Source organism: Numida meleagris, chromosome 2 (assembly GCF_002078875.1).
Source record: "Numida meleagris isolate 19003 breed g44 Domestic line chromosome 2, NumMel1.0, whole genome shotgun sequence".
NCBI lineage: Eukaryota > Metazoa > Chordata > Aves > Galliformes > Numididae > Numida > Numida meleagris.
In genome coordinates this window covers 67129075-67143460 of record NC_034410.1, presented here as the reverse complement: position 1 = coordinate 67143460, position 14386 = coordinate 67129075, and the positions used below count along the sequence as shown (strand labels likewise).

General features: G+C 37.6%; 1 protein-coding gene across 2 annotated transcripts in view; it reads right to left on the bottom strand.

The window, feature by feature from the left end:
• The window catches only part of DROSHA (drosha ribonuclease III), a 67962-nt gene that overhangs the window by 9034 nt on the left and 44542 nt on the right, over positions 1–14386 (bottom strand). For both annotated transcript variants that reach the window (XM_021388931.1, XM_021388932.1), the window contains exons 22-27: positions 13205–13304; positions 10442–10544; positions 7960–8030; positions 6862–6906; positions 3604–3761; positions 2637–2742 (exon numbers count right to left, since the gene is read on the bottom strand). In XM_021388931.1, coding sequence (XP_021244606.1) covers positions 2637–2742; positions 3604–3761; positions 6862–6906; positions 7960–8030; positions 10442–10544; positions 13205–13304 — 583 coding nt within the window. The remainder of the gene's footprint in view (positions 1–2636; positions 2743–3603; positions 3762–6861; positions 6907–7959; positions 8031–10441; positions 10545–13204; positions 13305–14386) is intronic.

Sequence of the window (14386 nt, the reverse complement as noted above, 5' to 3'; positions counted from 1 at the left end):
AAAGTGCTTACCTCTGACTCTAGGCAGATTGCTTAAATAAACAGAAATCTGTCAAAGATAAAATCTCAGATAGCTGAAAGGAGTATTTTGGACTTAGAGGTTTCTGTTCAATTTTCTGAATGCCTAATAAAGATGAGCTCTTCTTTTTTTTTTTTTTTTTTTAATTAGATAGTGTAGTTTAATAAATAGAGGATATTCTGAGAAGTACACCTCTCCTTTCCACTGCTGATATATAGTCTAGAGTCAAGAAGCTGCATACAACATTTTTACCTCTTTGTCTTCCACGTCACATTTACGCAGCTTATTAGATCCAAGTTATATTCTACCTGGCTCCAGAATGTCAACAGAGCTTATGAAAATAAAGATTTATTCACTACACTTGATACTTCATCTCTGACAACAGATAAATAAAGAACAGTGTGCTCATAATTTGTTTGGCAATGATGTATGAAGCAGATACTCACAACTGGATCTTCATAAACTAGGCAGACTGCAGCAAGGATTAATACCTTTCTTCCTAACCTGCACTAAAACTCATCTTTTGTTTCTTCCTTTCCAAAATCACTCCTTTTTATGTCCTTAAGATAAACAATCAATATTCTTCCCAACCAAATCCTAACTACAGTGTGCAACCTACGAGAAAGAAGTGCAACAAAAATCATGTGACAAATACCAATTTCTTGCAATGGGAGAAGCACCGTTTCTTTTGCTGCATTTGCAGAGCATTTATTTCAACACGACCCAAATCCACGATTAGCAGTATCATAAAAGAAAGAGCCAAATATACACTACACAGAGAATTAGAGATGACAAGAGCCTGTTACACTACGACCCACAACTGCCGCACAGTGCTGGAGAAGTATCTTCCAATACTCAACAGAATTTTATTCTTTTTTTTTGACAGATCATTAAGCTGTCTCAAAATACATATGTAAGATTACAACCCCCTTCTTTTGTCTTACATACAGTTAATTTTGACTTTTCTTCACAAGTAACCACTGCACATCAGAAAGACATTGCATAGCCAGTCAAGCAGAATCTTCCCACCCTTTACCAACACTGTCTTCAACACTACAGACACCATCCATCTGATGTTTCATTATTACTTCAAATCGCCCCAGGAGAAAGGAACCCAGTGTTTGCTGTTTCTCTTCAGGTCCATCATTCGCCTCCTCTTACATCACAAGCCTCATTTCATTTGTCCTCATACTTAAAAGACTTTCAAAGACTATTTTCTTTTCTACTGTATCAATCCACAAAATTAAAATTTTCTTCTAGGCACTGCCTACCTCGTTATGTATTTTCAGCATTCACTCTACTCTTTGTAGTTTCCCCTAAATCTTGGACAATGTGCAGCTTGTTCTACTTGCCAATTCACTTATCATTAAATTAGGCAACACAGCGACATTCTGATCGTTGTTCCGAGTATTTACACCCATTAACAGCAACACTATGTCCTTCCTGCCAAGCAATTCTTGAAAGATTTATCTTACTATAACAACACTGATGCCTATGTTCTTAAAAGTCACCTACAAAGGAAAAAAAGCAGCAAATTTGGATTTCTGCCTTATGTTTTTGTTTCCTCTGTGAAAAATTAATGACAAGCCTCTTCCCCTTTTAATTTTTACATCAAAAGATCAGGCTTTATCAACTCCTTCTCCTGAACACTGCAGAAGAATTCATACAAATGTAAATGAAAGTTAAGTAATGGCAAGGAAAAATGAAAATGAGAGCACATATGCTTTCTGTTTCTTGAAAACAGCTAAGTAGTATTTTCCTCAAAACATACTGTCTGTCGGAGACTTAGCATCACCATCTCTTTATTGATTTCAGAAAACCACTTACAGTAGCAAAGACATCTAAACTGTTACTCCCTAATTTTAACTAGAGAACTTGACATATAACTCTAATACATGTATCAATTTTTTAATCTAATCACTACTTGAAAACTAAGAAAAATCTAGAAAGACTAAGGAAAGCATTGTCTTCTCATAGTGCTTAATATGAGTTGCAGTACTAAAGGATTCAGTTAATCAGGAGAAAAAGCTACGTATCTTACAACCCTGTACTTACAGTAGTGTGTATTACTGAAAGATCCCCAAATTTGGTTGTTCAGAGCCTGAACAAGAGAGACTGATCTACTAATCAGATACAGGTCACTGTAACACTAAAACTAAATTCAAAAGTTACTATGGGGGATCCAGATGGAAAGCAATAGGTAAAACATGGTAAAACAGATATTAAGAATTTCTCATCTGGAAAGGTAACCCTGCTACCTTGTTGCAGGTTCAGTGGACTAGAAGCCATGAAAAAACCCTTACGTAATGTGCGTATTTAAATAAATGGTTTTAAACACCTGTCTTTAAACACCTAGTCTTATCTCTTAATTTTGTAACTGACATCCTTAAAATTATTGATCCATTCCACAGAGAACAAAAATTACTGCACTGAGCTTATAAATCACCATTGTTCACTGCACGACTCATGACTTAAAATTAACCAAGCCTTATTAAGAACAGTGGTTGCTGGGATTTCTTTTATTAATCTAATCTAGAATAATTCACTTGCAACTTCCATAATTTCAGTCTCCTTCCCACACTTGCTTTCCCAGAGAGCATGATTGATGGCAGTCTCACCGTTAAGTGCCCTTCATGATGATCAGGGAAATGTATGAATAAATACTCTGTGGCTACCAACTGCATTATGGAGTCACCCAGGAATTCCATCCTCTGATTGTGGCCTCTGAAAAATGAGACATCGATGCAGCAAAATCAATAAGTACTCAGGGAGGAAAAAACAAAAGCAGCATGCATATACATATTAAAATAAAGAATGATCTGAAAGTGAGCCTTACTTGTTTTTAAACAAGTTTAAGACAAATTTCCAGTGTTAACACTGGTGAGACGAAAGCACAACAGAAACTGTTGTAACACTGACTCTGAGTTAGAAAGTAAATCAGGGAAGCCATAGATAAACACAATTATTAGATCACAGGTCTAGGACAGCAGCTGACATCAGGTTTGTGATGGGATGAAGTCTCTAACTGTAACTTCTTACAAGTAAGCAAACCAATGACTTCAGTAGAGAAAAAGATCTGCCCCTTCACAAGAAATTGAAGGATCAAGGTTTAAACCTATGTGAGAGCTTGGACTAGGTATCCACTGGTACAACTGTTTTCTTTACAAGAGGGTCTAGCAGCTCTAGTCAGACACCCAAAGCCTACTGCATGTTTACGTGCTGTACACACAATATAATACAAGGGCTGCAGTTGTCCCAAAAAGCATGACTTTACTTTTTGCCTCTGCCCAAGTGTATCTTCAAGCATGTTCTGATACAGTGTTAGGAATGATGTCCCAAAGTCAACAGTCCAGGAAGCTCAGAAGATACAACAGGATGGTTCTCTAACACCCTTAGAATTCCCAAATTATCACTACTGACTACTATCAGAGACTGGATACTCAGCCACACAGGCTGGTGAACATTTCTGTTCTTTCTCTTCTGGAGAACAGACAGATCATCTAGAGTTTGTCAGCGAATAAAGCAATTTGGTCTACTAACAGTAAAGCCATGGAGCTCTAAGAGGGTCCTTGCCAAATTACTCACAGAGTCAGGTGGTTAAAGCCTACTGTCCTCAGAGTGAATGCACGTGCTAGAAGTCGAACGTGAGTAAAGATGACTCCAATTGCATCCTCAAACTCTGTAAGCTTTTGAAGAACCGGAGAGGTCTCAATGAGTTGCCTGTCAGTATTAGACTCCTGCAGCTGTAAATAAGATGAAAAGCAAATAATGACAAACTGGTACTTCAAGATATTTCAAGGTATTTCAAGAATTTTTCAAAGAAAAACAAACCTTTGCTAAAACAAGGTCAAAGAACACAGTGAGCAAATCATTTTGTGGACAGCTTGACTGAGAAAACCCAGTTTCTTTTGGGTTTTTGTCTTTCATAATTAGCACTCAAATAAAATGTCAGGTCTGATGAACTTGCCTGAGATTTTTTTTTTTGCTTGTTTGTTTTGTCTTTTTTTTTTTTTTTAAAGCAACACTTGAGGTATTTATAACATGTTGCTTATATGGTCTTGCCTCATGTGAATAGCATGACAATGAATCAAGATGAGACCAAAACAAACAAATCTATTTCTTCCACTTCAGTATTAAAAATGAAGAACACAGTATACAAAAAATTCACAAAGACAAGAAAATTAAAGTGAACGCTTTAGGTCATTAAGTGTTCTTATCAGTTTCTTGTCTGATGTCCCTGATGTGTGACATTGTTAAATGGCTTCTGGGGTGGGGAAATTACTTAAGCATTTCCTCCAGCTACGCTAGGCATTTGACTTGTATACCAGTGCCTTAGAGGAGAAGGCACTCAGATGAGGATGCCTGAAGGAAAAGTAATAATTGTGCAAGCATATTAAGGACTTTCCTGATAACTATCTAATCCTTCAACTATCAACTGCAATGGACTGCCAGGTTTTATGTTAAGCATACTTAGTGATCTGCAGTAAGTTGTGCAAATCTCTTCCACAAGCTTGACCTTTGTCACATGAAAGCTTTCACTATCCTCAGAAACATTCAGCAACACGTTCCAGATCCACTACCCTATTCCTAAAGAACTAGCTTGCTCACTTCTAAACCCCTGCTGTCCATACTGGAATAGGCAGCAAGCAATTGGCTAACTGCTCTTCTACTCATGTTTTGGAGATGTCTGTTCCAGGCCCTCCCTTCCCATCAACTCTTCCCCCAGCCTGAAGATTACAGTCTAATCCCTTTTCTTCAAAGAGAAGCTCATCCATACCTTTGATCCTTTTTAAGATATCTTTGCTGCCTCACTAGTTCTTTCTTCCCAGCATCTTTAATATTTTATATTTCCACTATAGTCTTCTCAGAATGTGAAGAACACCTGATAATACTCAAAAGTGTACACAAGCCACACTGTTATCACCACTTTTTTGAAGTGGTGTTATGATCTTTTTTGGTCTGTTCTCTGTCCCTTTTCAATTAATTGATAACATTCAGTTTGCTCTTTTATTTAAACACTAGTGAGCCTATGTTTCATAGGCTAGATGGAATTTCATTCTCTTTTTCACAGAACAGCTACTGACTTTTGTATTCTGACTGTCAGGCTGCAATTCTTCAGCCACATGTCATCCCTGCTACCCTGAATAATTTGGTACTGTTAAATTACCACCTCATCGCTCCTCCTCCTACCTAAGGTAAGGATGTGAAGTGCCCATATTTCAACAAAGATACCAGGGGAATCTGATGATGATCTCCATTCCTTGTATGATGTGGTCATTTCAATCCTCCCATTTCTTACGTTTCAGCCATTCATTTAAATCTATCTAAGGAGAGACCAACTCACTATTTTGTTGTTGTTGTTGTTTCTGTTTTACTTAATATTTTCTTAATCATGGTTTCCGCTGATTTGACTGCTTCAAAATGATAGGGTTACAGGCCTACAGCTCTACATATCTCACCTGGAATTACTATTATTTAACTTTAATCTTATTTGCCATATTGTAACAGACACTTTAAAAATTTTAAAAACACGCTTTTCAGGCTAGCTCTACCCAAAGGCCAGCCTGAGGAGACTACACCTCCAGGCACACAGAGAACTAGGATGGCTCCTGGGACATGGAAGAAAATACGCTTTCATCATATAGAAGTTAAGACAGGAGAAAGAAATGACAAGCTGCATATGCTGTATCCAATCTCTAAACAGAACCTAAGCCTTCCTCATGAAAACTGAGACAAAGAAAATAAAAGATAAAACAAAAAATAAAGAAATTCAGAATAATAAATTTTTTCTTGGGAACTTGTGCCACCGTTTAGCATTGCTGATGCTGTATTCTTGGAAGTTTATCTTCCCACTAACAGTCTTTTCTGTTTAGTTTTGTCTTATACCCAGCACAGAGTTGGTTTTAAAATGCTTCAGGTGCACTGATCTGTTGCAAAAGATTTTGTCTATGTAACCACTGCGATGACCATATGGCTATATGCATTTTTTCTCATGGAGGTCTCAGAGTGACCTGCTGAAGGGTGTGCTCACAAGAACGTTTCAAAGGAGCCAAACTGACTCTGTACAAAACATCAGAGATTTGTTTGGACAAAAGAAACTCTCTTAGATGTCTGCACGATCCTGAAAACCTTACTGACTGGATCACAATTTGAATACAGCTATTCTTGCGGTACTCCTGCACGCTTGGAAAATGTAAAGATGGGGAGCTACAGCGCAGAGAGGTTCTGTGACTTGCTCTAGCTCTCATCCAGAATTCACTCAGGGAGCACGGACTGAGAAGGAGTTCTCCCAGCTTCTGGCCTTGTAAGCTAACTGCTTGAGCACTTCACAAATGCATAAAAGATATATCAGTCTTCAGATACCTTCAAAATTTTAGTGTTCACTTGCTATTAAAGGTACTAAAATCACAGAAACAACCATGCTGTCAATGAACAAAAAACCTGCAGCACTATGCTCTTAAGACATTTAAATAACGTGCCTTTCTACTGCTGAAGTTTCAGTTTTAATTTCAGGTTAACAAAATACATACACAGACTGTTTTTGTACCCTTCCACCAGCTTCCAGAAGATGAACAAGATGATGCCAAAATGTTACCTATCACTAGATTTATCACGAGAAGCACAGTTATATATCAAACATGAGCCAAGGAAAGGTGAATGATTAATCCAAAGAGAGGCAGAGATTTGTTCTTGATCCAAAAAGATCACAAAGGCATCACATACACTTCTCTGGCCACATTTTAGAAAATTTTCTGAAATGTCACTACACTGGAAACCTATGGAAAAGCATCCCTGAAAATAAAACAGAGCTATGAAATTTATTACAGAAAGGAATACACTTACTTGGAGTGGGTGTAGTGGATAATTAAGCCATACATCCCGCAGGTCCTGCGAACATTGAGAGATGCCTTTAATGCTCAAGGGAGTCATTTAACAAATTCCACAGTACTAAATAAAATGTCATTACTTGAAATACAGAACTATTTCAGATGCTGACACTGCTTATTGCAAATTCAATAGTGCTGGCAAACTAATTTTTAAAATCGTGTATTTGCTGTTCAAACTGCCTGTAGTTCTCCCAATTAGCTTGTGTCAAAGAGGTGGAAAAATCCTTGAACCAAATAGAAAGTGGTTGAAGGAAATAATAAAAAAAAGAAATAATTTTTCAGGCCTCAGGTTTAACTTTATTTGCATTCTTCAGTAGCAAGTTTGATTTAACCTAAAGTGAGAACTAAAGAAGACAAAACCCTCATGGCTCTTGTCTTTCATATAGGTTTCCTTCATAATTTGCTGCTCAGTGTCTGTAAACACTGAGTGATAATGTGCTTCAAAATACTTTTATTTCTACTACAGTTTGTTATTTCATAGACTTTCAAGACAGAAAAGACTGTGTAATTAATCCCCTAACCACTGCCACGTGTATTGTCTCAGCAGACTGTACTGGTTATTTCCCTCAGTCATTATATGGGAAAAATTCCAACTAACAGTGATTGAAGATAAAATATGCAAGAAAGGATCTGACTAATAGGGTATTTACCCAATTCCATAATACTTTTTTCAAAGATACATCTAAAACTATTGGTGATCGTATGATTTGCTTAGCCTATGAAACAAGAATAGTTGTTCAACATGTGCGTCCTTTCTCCAAAGTATGCTGCCCGGATGGATCCACAGCACCAACCGCTTGTCAGAGTAGCACTGCATAGAAGCCTGCAGGTTTCACGTACCACACACCCCTCCCTCCCTCAGCCAACCAACACATAGCAAACTTGAGGGAATATCATGAATTTTTGTGCCTGAACCAGTGCAGCTTGCTGTCATAAATACGCTGTATTACATTTAATTTCTAGGAATTGAGTCCCAGGTGTCTTCCTCTTCATTTGTGATTCTCAGGTAAATATTTTTTAAAGTGAAAGTTGAGTCATAAAAATACATGAATACCTTGTCATTGAAGAGCAAACGTCCAAATAATTGTTTGGCTTCTTCAAGACTACCCTCCAGATAAACTGCTCCTATATGAGGAGACAATATGTTAAAGCACAATAATGCAATTAGTTCCTAGAAATTACTGAACGCTGGTTTACTAGTTATTTTTTTAACAGCATGCTGTGGTAATAATCAAAACAGAATATCCAATTTTTTTGAGAAATCTAAAACACATTAGACACCAGCATAAATCAATGGCTGTAAAATGCACAGAAAAAGCTGACACAGTTAAGCCTTTGGTAGAAAATGATACAACCAAAGAGCAAAGTTTAAGCAAATTAGGACAGAAGCAATCTATTTCCAGAAGCAGTTTCCACTTTTCCAGCTGTCTTTACCATATGTGTAGACAGTGACAGGCATTAAACACATTTCAATATATAGCAAATAGTTTTCATTTACTCTGCACTTTCAACATTATATTCTGCATATAAACATGTCAGGACTGCTCCAAACTTCAGTGCCTCCCCAGTATCACAACAGTACATTATCTGAAATGGAAACTGCACCTCTTTCAATTTCTAGAGATGACTTGCAGATAATATATATTAACTTCATATTCAGTCCTCACTATCCCTCCACTTGCACATTTGTAACAAACTGCGTAACTTGTGCTAGCAAATTATGTTTTTTGTGTGTATCATATGCACTCTGTATCTCTGCAGGAGCTTTTAAAATTCAGTATCAGCACTTTGTCCTCTGATTATTTTTACAGAAGGGCTTCGGAAAACCTCTAGCTAGTCCTTGTAAGCACATCTGCTTTAAAAGCAAAGGAAATACACAGCTACATGAAGAATGCACAGCAAAGAAGTCAATGCTCCCACAAAGTGAGAACGCTGCATTGCTGTGCTTCCACCTCTTCCCTCCTTTTTAATGCTCTCAGTATGCCAGCTACTTTCTTTAGACTCTTTGGAGAATGGCTTGGGAGTTTACAGGAGTGTCCTGCCCAAGCAATGTTATGAGAGTACTGAATTTCAAGCAGGTCCTAGGCAGTCTACTTGTATTTTTGCTTATAATTTTCATCACAAGGAAAAACCATCAGACTTCTAGAAGGGTTCTCAAGTAGGTGCTTCAAGCCCCACATCCATTTTTACAGTCCTTTTGCAAGGTGCCAGATTTTTGCTATGGCCCTGACAAAACCTTACTGCTCAACCAACTTCACGAACAACTTTGTAGCAGATGTTGAACAGCAAGTTTGCCCTCTCACAGAATCTCAGTGCTTGTCCAATAGTCCTCATCACCATGTCCCAAACAGGCTGAAGGATACAAATGAAGCCAAATATAGGTATCTAGCGCTCCTTTTCTGTGTTGTTGGGGTTTTTTTTTGTTTACTTTTTTCCCCATTTTTTATTTTTAAATTACAGATCAAAGCACTCACAGAAAGCAAAACAGAGTTAAAACGACAACTCTTCATTTCTTGATAAGATGAAATACAATTTGGCCCAAGGCAGAACACACAAAACTTGCCATCTAAGCCTGCTGTGATCTTTTTTCAAAGCAGAACAAAAAGCTTTGGGAGCCTGGATAGAATGTAAAGACCTGGAACAGAGTTAAGCCTTTACCATAGTTAGTATCACATATAGTACATTTATAAGAATATGAAAATTAATCAGTCAAGTTTGAATTGTTTCATATATTCAAAAAGATTTATAAAAATATGCTACTTAAAATAGAACTTGTGTGGACGTAACGGAGCAGATTTCTCCCTTACTTTTTGCTGATTTCAATAACTGTGGTCAGGCACTCCTGACTTCTCCCACATAAATTTATCACAGACAGTCACTGATCAACATCCTACTGACCAGCAGCAAATTTGGCCCAATTCCCCTTCATCAGCTAGTGGGTTTGAGTAGCTTAATGACATATTGCCATGCTTTTTTATTTGTCAGAAAAATGAAAAATGGAAAGACAAAAACAAAAAAATTACTGGATGAATGTCACATTTAACCCACAGGTTATCAGGGCACAGAAGAAGTGGGCTGGTGTATTCTGAAAGCAACCCACAGATTAAAATTCAGGGCTGAAGCAGGACTCCTCATCTGCAGGTCCGTGCAAATACTAATGGAAGCAGTGAGTTTCCACTTTTCCTGCCAAGCCATGGTGAACAAACTGCTTCTTCCCAGAGGACCACACATGCCAGTCCATAGCGGTGCATGAGTGGTAGAGTCCTGCAGCGATGGAGGGAAATGCCACACCACAACATCACAAAATGGGTGCATATTCAGTATGTGGGAAGCAGAACACTGAAGATGAGATTCTTCTTTATAATACTGTGCATTCATACTGTTACACACATGGCACATGTACAAGAAATGTGAAGAGATGACAAATTTAAGCATTACTATCATCTACCCTTACAAGTGCTACTCAGGACAGACCTACATGCTATGTAAATGTATCAAAACATAGCTGTTTGCATACACAAATACACGTGCTTTACCTATTAGGGCTTCAAAGCAGTTGGCCATGGCATGGCGGAGATCAGATTCCCTGCAAAGGTCCGGACCGTGAGCATAAAGCATAAAGCGATCTAGTTCCAGCTTCTGCAGAATGTGTAAAACAGACAAAGGTTATAAAGGTACAAAAGAATTCAAGTTCTAGTCACTAGAGCTCAATTGCACTACTATTATGTAGCAAGTGGATCTGAGGGAACATTAAAGCTGTTCTCTACAGTTTCAGCTCAGACATAGGTTTTAAAGGTAAAATTAGAACACTTTGTCTATAAAAGGCAAACAGTGTGATACTGGGGGAAAGCCAGGAATTACCACACCAAAGTTTCAAGGGAGCCCAGATAGATTTAGGAAGGAGTTCAAGAGGAGGGCTGAGAGTATGACAAAAAATGTCTGATATCGGATGGATGTTAAAAAATGTGTCATGTTTCTAGCTATTAGTTTGCCCTCACGGGCTTTGCCTTCAGATAATGCCAAGGGGGCATACAAAGGAAGGGCACTTTACATTCATACAGGGAGAGGATGAGGCAAGACAGTGAGGAATTGGAATTCTGGCAGATACAATTCAGTAAACATCTGACTTATTCCTTTATGAGTTTCAACAGGTAGTAGTACCAAAAGCCTCTGGGCACAGAAAGGTGAAAAATGATGTTTTAATCCACAGTGCCACCTAGCTTTCTTTTTTCTTTCAATCATGCATCATTAACATTCATGTTTCCTAAGCCATAATTCTGCTTGCCAGTCAGAATCTTAGGTAGTAAGATATCTTATATAATATATGATAATTCTGCTATAGAAATGCAGGCAAGAGCTACTAGCTTCTCTTTCTGTATTCATCTTTTTGACACAAGCCCATTATTGAGATTTTTAAGGAAGAGAATTGCGCATCTTGCAAAATTTGTATGAGAATAGGTTCTTCCCAAATGGGTGCAAGTTGCTACTGACTGATTTCTCATTAACTTTCAACTTCATCTTTCCAGAGGATATTTAAGAGCTACAGGTATTTGAGAAGAAGCTAAGGTATTTGAGATATGTGGTTTAGACACATTTCAATTTGAAAAAAGAAGTCTTCCATTTTCAGTGAGCAAAAGCCTATACACTGCTCCTGAACACAAGGAACTACCACTTACTGCTTTATACAGTGCGAGAAGCACTTGTTAGAGTCAGCACCAAGTGGAATATTAACTTTTTTACAATGAATTTAAACTTCTTAAAGATTGTTTCCATTTGTTTGTGTTACCTCTTTCCTCCAGTATCTTTGTTCCATTTTTGGAGCTTGCATTCTGTATATTTTGCATATTTTTTTTCTCTCATTTCTGATCAAGACATAGTGCTCAGACTGTTTTTAACATTTCTGCTACATCGTCCCTTAGAAGCCACAAAAATTTATCCTTTGATTTTCAATTAAAACAGCACTCCATACACTTACGAGAACTTAAGGTGTTGAGAATTTTATTGAGGAAGTAAACAGAACACAACATGACAGTGCTTGGGTCAAAGGGCAAGAAATCAAGAAAATCATATAAGATACACGAGAGCGGAAAAATGAATGCATGGATTTTTCGAATATGTCCAGTTGTATCTAATACAAATAGAGTTTAAAAAATGTCACAATAAATTTTCAGAGATAGACCATTTAGAATGACAAATATTGTGAACAGAGCTTGAAAAATGTATGAACTTGCCTGATATAGGTTTTAAAAACTAAATTCAACTGTCAGACAGTTTAATACCATTTTTAAAAACAAAGCCCCAATTGAACTGTTTTTCAATCAATTCATGTCTGTCTAAATCATTAAAGAAAGCTTTCGAGGAAAATGATTGTGTTCATTCCCTACTTTGCATTTCTCCCGAGGATTCAGCAAAAAGGCACGATAGAAATCATGCAGTTTTTTTCCAAAATCTCAAGACTGCATAAGCTTGTTTAAATTATTATGTGAGTATGAACAGACAAGATTAAAAGAGACTTGAAAACCATCTGCAATACACAGCGGAGTGGTGGGGGGGATGTGTGCGCACATGTATGGCGTAATACATTGCACCAGTAAGCCTCAGTCTAGTCTTCATAAAAATTCTACCAAATTCTCTGTGCACGAACAGAGACCTAGTCAGCCTCATATGCCATATTCCCACCCACCAGTATTAAGTAGAAATGGGGAAAAAAAAAAAAAAAAAGCTCTTGTCATTCACAGAATTAAATGAAATTCAGAGGCTGCTCAGTTTCTCCCATGATTTTTTTCTTTTTTTCTTTGCACCAAAACACTTCCTAACATTTTACTCTTGCACAGTTCACATTAAATTTGAAGGTAAATGCACAAGTTACGGAGTGGACAACATGATTCCTCCCCTCAATCCCCACACTATCCCTACTGCCTACTGCCATATTCTATCAGGCCATTCCTTTATATCAGCCAATTTGTCAGAGTTTGCACTCCACACCCACTACCTTTCTGATATCAGCTATCTGTGCTGAAGCAGTTAAATACAGAGACGACTTCAGCTAAGCATCCTAAAAACCTATTCTCCTAGCAAAAATTACTCAATTACTCCTCCTAAAAACCTGCTTTGTAGGAAACTAAGTTCTGCTTAATATCATTTCCACACTGAAAAAAGCTCCTGTATCCCAAACCTTGTATATAAAAAAATTGTGAAGACTGATGCTTGAAGAAGACAGATCCTTCAAGAAGCAACACAAGCACTAATAATCTTGTATAAGGGTTTTAAATACAGACATGTAAATTATAGGAACGTACCTTAGCCAGCATGGCCAGATGTTGGTTCTGAACTATGGCAGTGCGGTATGTAGCTAGTCCTCCTTCCTCCAGAGTGGGAAACAAGTAGTACAAGTGGACACTGGCAAAACAAAATCAAATCAGATGCTGGCAGCATTTGGTTAAAGATGACCCTTGTGTGTCTTTAAGGAACACTGCTTTCCCACCAGATCCTAGCTAGCAACGCTGCTTGAAGGAAAAGAAAATCAAATATTAAAACATTTCTCAATAATATTGACTGAGTAGCACAGGGAGTAGGGAAGCAAGAGTTCTGTTTCTTTACCGGATGGCATGTAATTTCCAAACCCCTGCAATGACAAGCAGCGCCCTCATCTGGAGGTGTCTAGCAGCAGTGGGCTCAGCAAGGCTGACAGTTACAGGATGCTGAGGAACAAAGCAGATGGTACCATGCAGATTGAAGACCACGTCACAGGTACAGTGACACTACAGTGACAGCTACAGTGCTTTACTGAAGATACTTGGGATACAGTTTTTAACAATTTCTTACAGTAGTCTAGTAAATAATTGCTCCTAAATGCCAGCAAAAATAGGCTGCTTAAAAACAACAGCATTGAACAGGTGCTAATGGAGCTAAACAGAAATCAACAGTCTATAGTTACCATATGTGTGAAGTCATTAGTATCACAGAGAAAAATGAGTAAAAATCACAGGCTTCCAATTGCCTTTAACAACATTTATCATCATGAAAGTAAGATATTTCATAAAACAAAAACAAAACAAGAATTCAGTGATCCAAACAAGACCTGAGTAAAGGATAAATGATTCTCTCTCACTATATGGCTATCTAACCCATGCCAGAAAAGTTAGTGAGAGTTTTCAGCATCCCACAACTGGATGACATTATAATAATTAATGTTCTCCTACCAATATTTTATTAATCCACAACAAAGGGAAGAGTATGCAAGTGGGTACAAGATTTAAGAACAAAAATCGCAGTGAAACTCAGAGGCAATCCAATCAAGGATCATAACTCACAAAAGCAGAATCCTGATGTTGTGTGGGGGAATAAAACTTCAGATTTAAATAGGTGCTTACATGCTTTATTGAATAGAAATGTAGCACATTTTTTTTCTTAATTGAGACAAAAGTTAGCTCAAAGTCAAGTGACGGTTGATGAAGAATGACAATGAAAAATGTAAGACA